The 14,108-nt window shown below is 59.5% G+C and overlaps 1 protein-coding gene across 1 annotated transcript in view; it reads left to right on the top strand.

The window, feature by feature from the left end:
• Positions 1–2,808: 2,808 nt before the first annotated feature.
• LPCAT1 (lysophosphatidylcholine acyltransferase 1) overlaps positions 2,809–14,108 on the top strand; it is a 73,876-nt gene continuing 62,576 nt past the window's right edge. Inside the window, exon 1 of the mRNA XM_026448024.2 lies at positions 2,809–3,079. Coding sequence (XP_026303809.1) covers positions 2,945–3,079 — 135 coding nt within the window. The 5' untranslated portion in view covers positions 2,809–2,944. The remainder of the gene's footprint in view (positions 3,080–14,108) is intronic.

Here is a 14,108-nt window from a genome sequence, read left to right as displayed (position 1 = left end):
AAAAAAAAAAAAAAGGGGGGGGGGTTTTCAACATCTCCTGTGAGGCTGGCCTGTTGCCTTCCACCCAGGAACATGTCCTGGTCCCCTTCCTTGAGCTGCTGCCCTGGATCCCAGCCTCCCACCAAGCCTCCACCCTCCTCCTCCTGCCCTTCACGCTTCCTCCTTTCTCGGGTAGCTGGGAAAGAAGCTCTGTAACTCCTGTCCACTCCACAGCACCCTGCAGGGTAGTGGTCTTCACCGCTTGTTACTACCACTGGCTGGCCTTCCCAGTTCTCTCCTGGCCAGTCCTCCTAGAAGGGGCAGTTCTGTGGACTCAGCCCTTCTGGGGGCCCTCTGCTGCCTGGCTGCTCTCTGGGGCCTCCTTGGATTCTGCTTAGTGAGGAAGTGTGCCCCAGTCCTGCCCCCTGCTCTGCTCTGCCCTTGGCCCCATCTCACCCACCCTCCCAGCTGTGCCCCCTTGTGTACTGACCCCAGAGCTGGGCCTCTGGGCCTCCTCCAAATGGTGCCTCAGTGACCCAAGGATCCACTAAGCTTCTACACCAAGGCCACGCTACCCATAGCGGCTCCACCAAAGACCTCTGCTGGGAGAGGGACTCCTCTTTCCACTGACCTTGGCTCAAGGACAGCCTGCCGACCCTGCTTAGACTGTGGGGCAGTATGAGGTTCTTCCCCCAGTCTCCCCATCTCCTTCCCTGGGGTCCGACTCACTTTGCACTCTGCAGGTTAAAGCAGAAAAAATTTATTCTCTCCCAGTCTGGAGGTCAGAAGCCTGCGATCATGGCACCCCAGGGCCAGGCTCCCTCTAAGGGCACTAGAGAGGACCTGCCCCAGGGCTGTCCAGCTCCTGGGAGCTGCTTGCCTGTAGCAGCAGAACCCCGGCCTTCCCGTGGCACTCTCTCTGTGTCTGTCTCTGAGTCCGAATCTCCCTCTGTATAGGGACACAAGCCATTTCAGACTAGGGCCCACCCTAATGACTTCCTCTTAACCTGATCATGTGCAAAGACCCTGTTTCCAAATAAGGTCGAGGCCACAGGTGCTGTGGGTTAGGACTTGTGCTTCTTCTGGGGACACAGCCATGACTCTCTGGCAGCTCTCCCCATTGAATCTGGTTCTGCAGCATCTCCAGCAGGCTTCCCCTCCACCACACACCACTTCCTGGCCTGTGCTTCTGGAAGGACCCCACTTTCATGGCTCTCCAAGCCTGGTGCTGAGGCTGCTCTCATCCCAGGACTGGGATACCCTAGGGCCCCTCCTCTCCAGAGCACTCAGGCAGCAGGTGGGGCCGCCTGGATCGCTGGGGTGCAGGTGCTGCCCTGTGGCTGGCAGGCTTTGTGTCCTAGGCTTTCTGGATGATCAGTTCTGTGAGGAGCCTTGCGTGGCCTCGGGTGCTGGGTTCTGGTTTCGGGGATCAGAGCAAGTGGCCAACAGCTCAGGAGGTGGGTGCAACGCTGGTGGCGGGGCCACAGAGCTCACCCCATCTCTGTGGGTGTGGCACTTGGGACAGGTGCTGCTGCTAGGCATAGGCTGGGACTCTTACGGGGCAGGAACAAGGCCCGGCAGCGGGTCTGGCCTGCCAGGGCCTTCTCTCTGCATGTTACGTGGATGGCACAGACCCCTGGCCCTCACCCAGGTCTCAGACACAGAAGGGTCTCCCTGCCCACTGCACTATGAGGTCCACAAGGGCGCAGGCAGGGTCATCGGAGGGATCGGGGCACTCCCTGGCATCTGCTGAGGATGGGGCCCAGCTGAGGCCTGCACAGCAGTGACATCCCCAGGAGCCAGGACCCTTGGGGTTTGGCCAGGTGACCCAAACCGGCTCTGTCTGGGTGAGGTCCAGTGGCCGTGCAGGAACCAACAGTGTCAGCCGGGATGAGGAAGCCGTGAGCACTGTGACCGAACGCCTGCGTGGGTTCTTAAATCCATGCGTGTTCACCCGGAGGCAGGAGCCCATCCCACTCTCGCCCCCCCGGCTAACTATGGGCCCCACCCTGGGGCTCCTTACAAGGCTCCCGAGCACCAGAGGCAATGCCCGAGCCAGAGGAGCTACCGGTGGAAAGGGCTGGGATCCCATCGCAGCCCCTGCAGAACCAGCACGGACAGTCAGGGTCCCAGTGTGCACCTCCTGCCTGGGCCATCCCTGCGGGGCCTGAGGCCTGGGAGGTCCTGAGATCGGAGGGGTCCTGAGGCTTCAGGGGTCCTGAGATCTGAGGGGTTCTGAGGTCTGAGGCGTCCTGAGATGTGAGGGGATCCTGAGGTCCGGGGTTCCTCAGTTCTGAGGGTTCCTGAGGTCTGAGGGGTCCTAAGGTCGAGTGGCCCCCAGCCGGGAGTCGCCAGGGCTGAGGCGTGGCTGGAAGAACCTCCCTCAGCCCGGGGCAGCTTCCAGGGTCGCCGGTGCGAGCTAGGAGCACGACGAATAAGAAGAATGGCGAGGCCTTGGCCGGTACAGCCCGGGGCTCGGCACCCAGGGCCTGGCCCGCCTTGCGCACAAGCTGGACGCGTGCCCGCCCCTTCCTCCGTCCCGCGAGCAGGCGGGCCGAGCGGCGGAAGGGGACGACGTGGCAGCCTCGCGGGCCCCGGAGACCTCCCTTTCTCCCGGCGCAGACCCCGCCGGGAATCCCTGTGCTCCAGTGGCTGCAGGAGGCGCCACCGGCCTCCCACGGCGCAGGCCTCCCCACCGACCCCAGAAGACCCTCCGCGGCGCGGAACTCACGCTGGTGCCGCCCCTGCCGGCCGGCGGGAGGCGAGGCTTCCAGGAACGCCCCGCCCCTGCCCCGCCCCGGCCGGCGCCCCCGCCCCGCCCACGTCACCTCCCGCGCCTGCGCGCCCGGCCCGCTCCCGCCGCCGCGCATCCTCGGCTCGCGCCCCGAGACCCGCGCCCAGCCAGCCGCTGCCCCGCTCGGCGCCCCAAGCAGATCGGCTGCGCTCGCGGCGGGACGGCGCGGCCATGAGGTTGCGGAGATGCGGACCCCGGGCCGCCCCTGCCTCCAGCGCAGGGGCCGGCGATGCTCGGCGGCTGGCGCCCCCGGGGCGGAACCCCTTCGTGCACGAGCTGCGCCTCAGCGCCCTGCAGAAGGCCCAGGTGGGTGCCCCGGGCGCGCGGCCCCAGGAGCTGGCGCGGACGCCAGGGATGCGGGGACCAGGGAGGCGCGGCGGAGGAGGGGCCGGGGAGGGGGCCTGGGGCGCGGCGCGGCCCTGCGAGCGGCGGCGCCTTCTCTCCCCGCGGCCGCCCCTCAGCCCGCGTCCCCGCCGCCCGCACCCGATGCCTCGGTCCCTGCGCCGGCTTCCCGCAGCCCGCGCGCGCATCCTGGTCCCTCAACGCCTTCCTCGGCGTCCCCGCTTCCGATCCCTGCCCCGCGTCTTGCTCCTCCCCCCAGACCCCCGCACCTTGAACCGGGCCCACAACCCTTTCTCTGCCTCCCAGAATCCCGACCTCGGCCCCCGCGGGAGCCTGGACCTGCATCGCCGGTCCCCGCGCTCGTCCCTGGTCCGGGCCCCTCCCGCCCTGGCAGGCCCTGCGCGCAGCCCGGGGACTCCGGAGCGGCTTTCCCTGGACGCGGCCCGCGGGCAGGAGGGGACCGCGGCGCGGGGTGAGCCTCGTGTGCGGGGCCTGGTGGTGCCCGGGACGCGGCGCGCAGGCGGTGCGGGTCCCCTGTAGGCGCACGGGTCCCCTTGCTCTGCGGCCGCACGTTGCCTTCTGGGGTGCATGCTTCGCTCCCGTTGTAAGGGATGCTTTCTCGGGGCTGATCTGTGACCAGAATCAACTTTATGCAACCTGGGCTGCCACGTGGGAGGGAACGGTTTGCTGAGATCTTGGCAATCGGACAGTGGTGAGGGGAGACCCGGGGGCGTCGTGGGGAGGGGGCCGCTCGCTGCCGGAAACTGCACCGGAGATGTGCTGGCTTAGCCTGGCTTTTCCCGCTACCTGGCTGCCAGCTGGGTTTGCAGTTGCCTGAGATCCACTCTCAAGAGGACCTTACTTTTGACCCCGGAATAATTCCTACAAGCAAGCACCGCTTCGGGGCCTATGGGGCTGTCCGGTTTATAGGGAGCACACTTCCAATTGTGAGAATACAGTTTCCGGGAAGATGGAGATGTGTTCATGCATAAAGTACTTTATCTGAAAGAACACTAAAGTGAAAAGTTACTGACGCCAGTTTGAGGTTGTCATTTTCCCAGGACGCCTGCTTTAGCTCAAAGCCCCTTGATGCGGCTGGTCCTCAGGGTATGGAAGGGGACGGGGAGCAGGAGAGCCCGATGGTGCCGCCTCTCCTGGTGACCCACAGGGTGAAGTCATCCCCAGCTTGGCTCCCAGGCCCTTCGCCGCCCCCCCCCCCCACCCCCCACTCCCCTGGCTCCGTGTGTGTCGCAGCTGGACTCTGGGGCTGGGGCCGTGCCGAACCCTCGGCCACCGCTCTGGCTGGCCCTCCCTCTGCCGCATGCTGTCAGCTGCCGAGTGCTGTGCCCCTCAAAGGAGGGCTTGGGACGCGGTCGCTCATTTTGTGCCCCTCAACCATTCCTCCTCTTCAGTCCTCACCCCCACCCAGCCACCAGGCTCTCTGCCTGGATCACTCCCAGCAGACTTTTTTCCTCCTGCTCTCTGCTGCTCGGAAGCCCTCAGCCCTGACGCCCCGGATGAAATTTGAACCCCTGCTTTGGTTTCCAGGGCTTTCTCAGCCCTGCTTCTGCCCCAGCTCTGCCTGCATCAGGCGTGTTCTCTCTTCCTGCCTTTCCTACTCCCTCCTGACTCCCTGGGGGAAACATCAAGCCCCTCCTCCCTGGAGGTCCCCAGAGGCTCCTGTGTCATCCCTGTCATAGTTGCAGCCCCCCGGTTGAGGTGTGTTCTGTCCAAAAGTGTGCACCCACTGCCCTGGCGAGAAGCAGGGCAGAGACTCTCATGGGTAGGTACAGATGTCAGGACAGAGCCAGAGTGCCCAGCCCCTGGGCCTGCTTTCCTCCCCGAGACCTCAGGGTGCAAGCTGCTCCCAGTGGCTCTTGGGCAGGGGATCATCAAGAGGCTCCTGGTCCCAAGATTGAAGGCTTCGGGCAGCTGTTCTCCCTTGGGCGGAAGCCAGGCAGAGGTCCTGGTTTTAGGTGTCGGGGCCCCTGACAGAGGGGGTTTTGCTTCGTTGTCACTTCAGAGGCCCCATCTGAGGAACTGGGTGTGTTTGTACCTCCAGTTGTTTCTGCTGGATGTCTGCAGTGTGTGGCTCAAGGGTATAGTTTGTAAATGTTCTCGAAACATTTTGATTTTCACCAAGCATTGCTTTGCAAAGCTTTTACTTTTATATAATCTTGTAAAGTTTCCACAGAGTGAAATAGCCTATCTTTCAAGCCAAGAGAGCCTTCTTCCCCCAAAAAAGAAATGAGTCCAGTAGTGGCCGACACACTCAAGAACCCTCAGGAACCCAGCTAAGTTCCCAGTTGAGATAAACCAGTGACCACCTGCATTTACCTGTGAGCATTTGCCACCAGGGAGGGGCTGCTCGGATTAGCACCATGCGGGGACACCTCCCCAGCCAGCCCATCTGTCATTTAACTACAGATTTAATGAGGAGCTTAACTACCTCTTTGGACAGAAAACAGCACATTAAGATCTGAAAAGAGGTATCAAAGCCATCAGGGTCTGTAATACGTGCAATGTTTTAATCCCTGGCTAAAGCAAGGATATAGATTTAGTAGAGAGCAGTGAATAGTATATTGTAGGATCTTGGTGAATTCAGCTGAAGTTCTTCATAGTCACACATTCATGTATTGTTTTGGAGTCGTGAGTGGTTTTCTATCACCCAGGGTTTTCTCGGTACTTTCCTTGGAGGCTGTGGGTATGAGTATTTCCCACCCTGGTTCTGACGCATTTTCCCCATTTCTAAAATCTCTGCTGCTCAGAACCAGAGTCAGCAAGAACTTACATTCTGGAAAGCATAACGCCTTCCTGTGCACCTTGTAGCAGAGTCCTTGGACGTGCGTGACTGTCTCAGAGTGGAGGAGGCTGCTGGGTGCCCGCCTGCCCACGCTGGCTAATCCACAGAGAGGATTATGATGAGGGTTGAGTCCAGGGACAGATTTTGCCCCTCCCTGCCTGGTGGCCCTGCATGGAATTTACCCAAAAGTGGGCCATCTTTTTCTCCACATTTTTATACAAACGCCAGAGTTGTGATTTTTTAAAACAAACTCGGGAGCAGGACTCTGCCCTCTCAGCCTCGCTCCTGAGTCCAGTGTGGCCACTCCCAAGCAGGAAATCTTGTGCCCGCACACCTCGCCAGGTTCCTCATGTGGATGGCTGTGTTTGTCATGTGTTCTTGACCCTTGGTGCCCTCCAGGCACACATGCACAGGGATGGAGGTTCCTCAAGCTTCTCTGAGCTGCTCCTGCTGCCCACGGGGTCCCCGGGTTCTGCCTGCCTGGATTCAGTAAGACCAGCTCTTGGCTCAGCCCCAGTGCTGGGCAGTGGGTGTGGAGGGGTGGGGTAGCCCAAGGAGCCCTGGGCAGCGTACCCGATGGGAGCACAGGGCAGCCACACCCTGTGGAGGATGTGCAGGAGAGTGCCTGTCCCTTGGGGAGGGTGGAGAAGGCCAGGGCTGTACAGGGTCTGTTCCCCCCCTGGATGCCTCAGAGACCTTGGAGACGGTGCCAGGCCCATGGCCCCCAGCTGCCTTCTGATTACCTGGGTGTGATGGTGCCAAACTGTTCTGGTCCAGTAGAGGCCCAGGGATCATTTTCCCGTATCCTCGCCTCTGGTCACTGTCATCCTTCGCCCCAGGAAGCACAGGTGAGGACACAGAAGCCCAGGTGCTATGCCCTCTCCCAGGCAGGGAGGGCAGCATGGGCTGTCTTAGCATGGATGCCTGCCCTGACCTCACAAGGAGCCCTGACCTTAGAGAACTGGCTTTTTTTCTCAAAGTCATCGAGAGCGTTCCTGTAATCCTGTCTAATTTGCTGAATGATGCACTCATGAAACAGTTGTGGTTAACTTTGCAGAATGGGAAAGGGGATTCAAAATTGGAAAAGACTTTAGTTTTCATTTTTTATAGTATTCTGTCCTAAAACTTGGATTTCTAATATGAGTGTGTGTATGAGAATATGTGTGTACACACACGCATACACACATACATGTGAGTGCATACACACGCATATACGTGCAAGTGTACACAGACATCCACATAAGCATACCCACATACACACAGAAACGCACACACATAGTTTTGTTTTACAGCTGACAGCAAAGCACCATCAGTTTCAGGGGGAAGCCTGTGATCGTGGCCCAAAGCTCGTCTTAAATGGATACTGTCTTTGCACTCCCGTTTCATCTTGAGAAAGAGTCCTTTATCTTATATTGTCAGCACTCATCTGTGCCAACTTTTAAAACTCTGCAGCTTCTGGGTCTGTTTCAGGACGCGAGGCTGGCATGAGCCATGGGAGGTGCTTTCTTCCCCCACGCATGTACCCTGCTCTGCGCACTTCCTGCAGGCACGGTTCCCTTCTCAGACAAGTGAGGTGGCACCTTCCCATTCCCAGACAGGAGATGACACCCAGGGCGCCTGCTTTGCTGCCTGTGGTCGTGGCTCCGGAACTCTAAAGGAGCACGTTTTTATACATTTCAGAATGATGTTGGCCTCTTGCCTGGGGCCGGCCCCCTATCATCGTCGATGCTGGGGACCCACTCCTTCCTCGCACTGGAACACGGGGCCACGTGGGTTCTGCTCCTATCTCTGCTTGCTGTTCACAGCTGTGGTCAGTGCTGGCCGCAGCAGGTGCATTTTAAGTTTTTACTATGCCCGGGACAAAAAACCTGGGGTAAGACATCAGCTCTGTCTTATATTTTTCTCTTTTTTTGCAGCTGTGTGTTTTTTTTTTCCCGCTTTAAACCACACGTTGCCTTTTCCCTGGAAGGCGTCCAGCCAGTCACCCAGCCCAAGCCCTTCATCCCATGCATGGGGCCACGGCGCATCCCCCGCCCTGTGGGACCCAGGTTCAGGAGTGGGTAGGCTTGAGAGAGGCTGTAGGGCCGTGCTCTGAGTGGGGTGGGAAGCCCGAGGCGTCCGTCAGCCCCGTGGTTCACTTGTGCGTTAGACTGTGTGAGCCGTCACCAAACTTCGCAAACGCTTCCTCTCTGATGTCCACTTTCTTTAATAAGAGGCGGCAGGCGGCCCACAACTGCGTTCAGAGTGTGTTCTGGATGCAGCTCTCTTGAGCCCTCCGACCTCATCCTCTCGTCCCCTCGTCCCCGGTGTGGGGAGGCACTGCTGGGGTGGAGGCTCCTGCTGGGAACAGCAGCCTTTTCCAAACTTTGATTTTTCTCTTGAATTTCACACGTCCCCTCTGTTCCTATATGAACTGTAGTCTTTAGAAAATGTCAAGCTGTGGTCGCTACTTGCTTCCATTTCATTTAAATCATTTCTTCCTAACATTGGTATTTTTTTGCAGTTGAATTATTTGTTTCTCATATAAAAATGTTAGGATTTTGTGCCTGAAAAAGTGGCCACTCAGGAGACCTGCTGCAGGAGCCGGGTGTGGGACTCAACTACCACACTTGCTGGGTGTCTGGCCCATGCCCGGTGCCTCCTGTGCCCGCACGGGCAGAGCGCCCTCGAGTGCTGGGAGGGCCCAGGCGGTGGAGAACGTGGCTCCCTCTCACCGCTCTTGTCTAAGAAGGCGCCCTGGGCTGTGCTGCTTGGGCATGACTGGTTGGGAGTGTCCAAGCTAGGCTTTCACGAGGTCACCCGTCTTGCTAAGCCATGTCCCTGCCTCTGACACAGAGACCGCAGGAGGAGCCCTCCTGACCTTCCTCTTCCTGTTTCCAGGGCCCTCATCCCCACGCGGCCCATGACAGAAGTACCATGGTTCTCAGAACGGCCAGGGGCCACCGCCATCCCCTCCGAGTCCTGTGGGTCTCCTGTGGGTGCTGGGGCATGCTTACCATTCCCAGTTACTGTTTCCAGCATTGCCAGTGTAAACCTTTAGTCTAGGTGTGAATCATTTTGAAAATGAGCCCAGGGAAAAAAGCACGATGCTAGGCTTGTGTTTGGAAATAACACTATTTTCTAATGTGATCAGTGTTTGTCCCTCTGAAACTCACGTCCTTCTGCAACCCTGAGGAATACTTGTTGTATTAAAAGCAGCACATCCCTGGCTTCTCAGTCGTGTTCCAGCAGCGTGAGCTTCGTGTGTTAAAGGTGAGGGCTATTCTTGAACTTATACCACAGTCAGCTCCCAGCTTCCCTCAGTGCGGTCTTTCCTCTGCTTGGTTGGTGGCCCTCCAACCTCGTCCCCTGTCCCCTCGTGCCCTGTGTGGGGAGGCACTGCCGGGGTGGGGCTGGTACCTGGGGACAGCAGCCTTTTCCAAACCTTGATTTTACTCTTGAATTTCACACTTCCCTCTTAGAGCCAGAGGAGTGAGTTATTTCCTCTTAAAAGAAGGTATTTGCCACATACAAGCTTTAAAAAAAGAAAGAAAGAAAACAGTCTCCCAGTTCTAAATGTTTTAAAACCCTTGGGGTGGAACCAAGGCTGGGCCAAGGTACTGGCGGGCCAGGGCCCTGGAGCCCGGGAGGGCTGGTGTCCAAGCACAGACAGCGGGGATGCCACCAGGCTGGGCAGACGTGGATGGGACATGGCATGCCTGGGCTCCTTAGAGTGGAGTCCCTTCACTCTCCTAGGCTGCCCCGGAGGGGTCACCTTTCTGCAGCAGCGAGTCATTGCCCCCATCAGGGCAGGGTCATGGTCACCTCTGTGCCATGTGAGTCATCACTGTGACATCCTCATGGATCCCGTGCGTCCACCAAGCTCAGCACATCCCAGACTAGACCCGACCTGTCCCTGTGCCAGGTTGTCTTTGCCCAGTCAGTGGCCCCAGGACCACGCGGCGCCCGTGCCTGTGGGGAAGTCTGTAGAGTGGGCTCTCCTCTCCCTCACCTTGGAGCCATCCAGGTCATTTCTGCCTCTCCCACAACTGCCACCGGGCAGTGGCCTCCAGCCCCCAGCAGCCCTCCCCCTCTGTCCACAGCTGCACATCAGGCTGGTCACCTCCGTCCCTCCCTGCACTCAGAGGAGTGGACGTACTTGCCAGGGCCCACTCCCCTGCCCACTCCCGTTCTACCCGCTGGCCAGCACCAGGGTTCAGCCTTGCCACACAGACGTTACTGGTGGGCCAGGGGCTCCCTGCAGCTGGGGGGAGCAGGATGTCCTGGGTGGAGGGTCTCCCACAGCCAGGGACAGGGCCAGAATGCGCTTGGTGGGCTCCCTGGAGATGGTGGCACAGACCCAGAATTGTGGGGACAGAGGCACTCCTGCAGCTCGGGGAAGTGGGGGTGAACCAGGATGTTCTGGGGGGCCCCCTGTCTCTGCCTGTAGTGTGGAGCAGGGTGTACAGGGCAGGCCGGGGGCTTCTGCAGCTAAGGGCGCGGGACTTGGGCCAGGATGTTCTGGGTGGGCGGCAGTGGGCGGTAGGGGAGGGTCCCAGTATCTGTAGATAGTGCAGGGCAGGGTATACAGGGCAGGCCAGGGGGTTGGGCCAAGATGTTCTGGGGGTCCCTGTATCTGCAGGTCGTGTGGGGCAGGGTGTACAGGGCAGGCTGGGGGCTCCTGCAGCTTTTGAGGGCTTGGGCCAGGATGTGCTGGGGGGGCTCCCCATATCTGTGGGCAGTTTGGAGTACGATGGGCTGGGCACACTGGGGACTCCTGCAGCAGGATCCCCTGATGCAGGATGTGCTGGGGGTGGGGCTCCCACCATAGGGGGCTTGGGAGGTGCTCTCCACCAGGGCCTCATTACAGGCAGAAAGCACCAGGGCTATCTGGAGATGTTTGTTAAACAAATGCAAGCAGCTAGAAATGCTGCGGATCTTGAATTTCAGGATTCTTTTTACTCAGACCATGCAAGAGATCTGGGGAGATTGGCGTGTCCCTGGGCCACAGCTCCCGAGGGTCTGTCTCAGGGCCTGGGCTGAATGGGAAGCGTGCTGCCTTGGGGAAGGGTCCCCTGAGGGAGGTGCAGTTCCGAGGTATGTATGACGGTCCTGTTTTGGCTGGAAGGAAGGCGGGGTCCTGGCGGAGCACGCGGGTGGACCTTTTTGTTGGAATGGTCCCAGGAGCCTGCTTCTCCTCAGCCCTCCATGATGCGTCACTATCTGCAGCACCCCCATGGTCCCCAGCCCCCGAGATCCTCGGATACCAACAGAGCGAAATGCTGCTGCAAACCTCGGCCTGGCCATGTTGTAGGATCCTTTCCCAACCTCGGAATTAACATGTGCAAACGTGCACCTTGGTGGTCAGGGTGTGGCCTTTGGTTCACCTTACCACCTGTGGGCCCCATCTGGACTTTGAGTCTCCCAGTGCAGAGCAGACCCCCAGTGTCCTGGGACACAGCCTGGGGCTCAGGAATGACCTGTTGAAGGAACAGTACTTAAGAAACAGGCTGCCTTTCATGGCTAGGGCTTGGCAAGGCTCTGCTTTGTGAAGCTGTGAGACCCATGCACCTGTGATGGCCCCGTGCTGCTGTGGCTGCAGTGCTGGCATTTTGACCCTGTTTGTTGTTTTTGGATATTGCTCAATGGGCAGATGAGGCTGGGCCCTCCCTGTGCCTGGCCTGTGTCAGGCCCCTTGTCCCCAGCATCTCCTGTGCTTCTCCTCCCCTTGGCCTCGAGGACAAAGCTGGTACCTCCCAGGAGGGCCCTGGCATCTCCAGCCTTTCCCCAGCCGCTGGTGGTGGGGGTCCTGCTATTGGGCTGCCCTTCTGGCCTCGTTCTCATTGGAGCTTCTCCACTGCTCCTGGGGCTCCTGCCTCCAGGGCCTGTTTCTGCACGTGGGAGCTTGATACCTTGAAAGCTGCCTTCCAGGGAAATGTAATCACAGGTGTCCTGCCCCACGGGTGAGAGCCTGTGGAAATAGGTCAAGTGTAACCGAGTCCCTGCAGCCTCCAAATAGGAATCTGCAGCCAGTTTCTGCTTTTGGAGCTTAGCCTGTTCCCACAGTGGAACGTGTGCAGCCCAGAAGCTTACACCTCTCAGAGTTTCTGCTCCCTTTCCTCCTGTGTTCTTCTTGCGAGCAGCTGCCATGAGCCAGGCCCTGCAGGAGCTGAGTCCTCGGGGTGACCAGGCAGCGATGGAAGGGCCTCCCAGCCTGCAGCCTGGATTGTGGTGGAATCTCAACTCTAGAGTGTGGGGCTGCAGGTTGGACATGGGGGACCTCATACGTAGGGACCAGAGGGACAGAACTCTGGCTGGGAGTCCCAAAAACTTCAGGGAAGGGGGATTTGTGCAGAGCTTCGCAGGTGAGGAGGCATGAGGACTGTCCAGGGGAGCATGTGGGCAGGACCGGGAGGCCAGCCTGGGGACCAGAGGAGCGGCTCCGGCACCTGCCTGCCATCGGTCATCTTGAAGCAGGAACTGGGGCATCGGCTGTGATGCTCACATAACCACCCTGCCTGGGCCCTCCCTCCATGGGACTCTGCACTGTCTACTCCTGATTTCTTAGCTGAGGTTGCACCCCCACCCCACGCCCTTTTCCCACAGGCCCACGCCTGGACGCCTGCGTGTGCCATCTTGACACGGGCTGCACCCGTGCCTTCTGAGCCAGGCGGTGCTGCGGTCTCCATTGGTCTCGTTCTCCCTGTACCTGGACACCATTTGTCCAGAGTGCACATCGCAGGTGCTCAGGAAGTGTCTGCAGAATGAGTAAACGTGTTTTCTTTCACACACCTTTTTACTAGTTACTTACCAACAGCACCAGGGCGTGAGCACCGTGCCCTGTGCTGGCATCATGGGTGTGTGCCAGGGCTTCAGGGAGCCCTTAGTCCAGACAGCAGAGTCTCCTGATGGGAGGAAGACTCCAGGTGAAAGCGTGGGCTATACGTAGCTCAGGGGGCCCAAGGGAGCCAGCCCACAGGGCACAGCCTCATTCCAAAGGTTAGAAGGTATCCAGGAATTTGCATTTGTAGTACACAAGGTTAGAAGTCTAAGATGTGGCCCCCCTGGGCACTTCAGCAAGCTGTGTCTTCTCTGGCCGCTGCAGGGTGCTTGCCCCAGATGTTGGGGGGTGGTCTCTGGCCCTTGCTTCTACAAGAAGCGCAGACACTGGGTGCTTTAGGGATAGAGTGAGAGGGAGGCTCTCGTGTGGGGCTGCTCTTGGGCCGGGGCTGTGTGACCCTGTGAGTCTCTGTGGGACGACGATGCTGAGCTGATGGTGACTCTGAAGGCGGGTGTGGCCGGCCCAGCGGCTCCATATGTTCCTGATTGGATGTGGGGCATGGAGGGCCTGCCTGTGTGGCACCACCCAGCACATAACCCCACTGCCACTCACGGGGCCGCATCCCACACAGGAGCTCAGACGACTGTGCCTGCCAAGCCCTGTCTGGGTAGCTATGGGGCTTGCTCTACTGGCGAATGAGCAGGGCTTTAAGCGTGGTATACGCCCTCTGCCTCCTGCTGTGTCCTGGTGGTGATGTGGGGCTGCCTAGGTGGAGTCTCCTTGCCTGGCCTCAGTAGGACCCAGCCCACCCTCCAGACACCCGCTGAGACCGGGAAGTGATGCTCCTCCCAAAGCCTCCGTGCTTAGGGACAGCTGGGGCTGCAGCTCGACACAGCCAGCCCCAACCATGGGGCCTCCTCCTTGGGGTTGTTTGCTGAGTGGCAAGCAGGAGGGTGCCACCATCTGGGAGCAGAGGACGATGCCCAGCTTTGCTGTGCAGATGCATGAGGCTACTGGATGGACCTCCGTCCTGGAGGGGCTCGGTTCCTGGCCAACCGAGACTGGAGTGGCCTGATCCCACTTAGGGATCCCCTGGCTATTCTCTGACCCTGTCTGCTGGAAGCAGTTCTGGTTCAAGAGAGGAATTCAGGCAGTGTCCTGATGGCAGAGTGAGTGAGGCGTACAGGTACATCCCCACGTAGGGTGAGCAAAGTGAGCAGGTGCATCCCCATGTAGGGTGAGCGAGGCATGCAGGTGACGTCCCCACATAGGGTGAGTGAGGTGAACAGGTGATGTCTCCACGTAGGGTGAGCGAGGTGAGCAGATGACATCCCCACATAGGGTGAGCAAGGCATGCAGGTGACGTCCCCATGTAGGGTGAGTGAGGTGAGCATGTGACGTCTCCACGTAGGGTGAGCGAGGTGAACAGG

The sequence above is a fragment of the Piliocolobus tephrosceles genome, chromosome 4, assembly GCF_002776525.5.
Source record: "Piliocolobus tephrosceles isolate RC106 chromosome 4, ASM277652v3, whole genome shotgun sequence".
Lineage (NCBI taxonomy): Eukaryota > Metazoa > Chordata > Mammalia > Primates > Cercopithecidae > Piliocolobus > Piliocolobus tephrosceles.
Note: the sequence above shows the minus strand (reverse complement) of the source record. Positions and strands in the feature narration are given on the sequence as shown.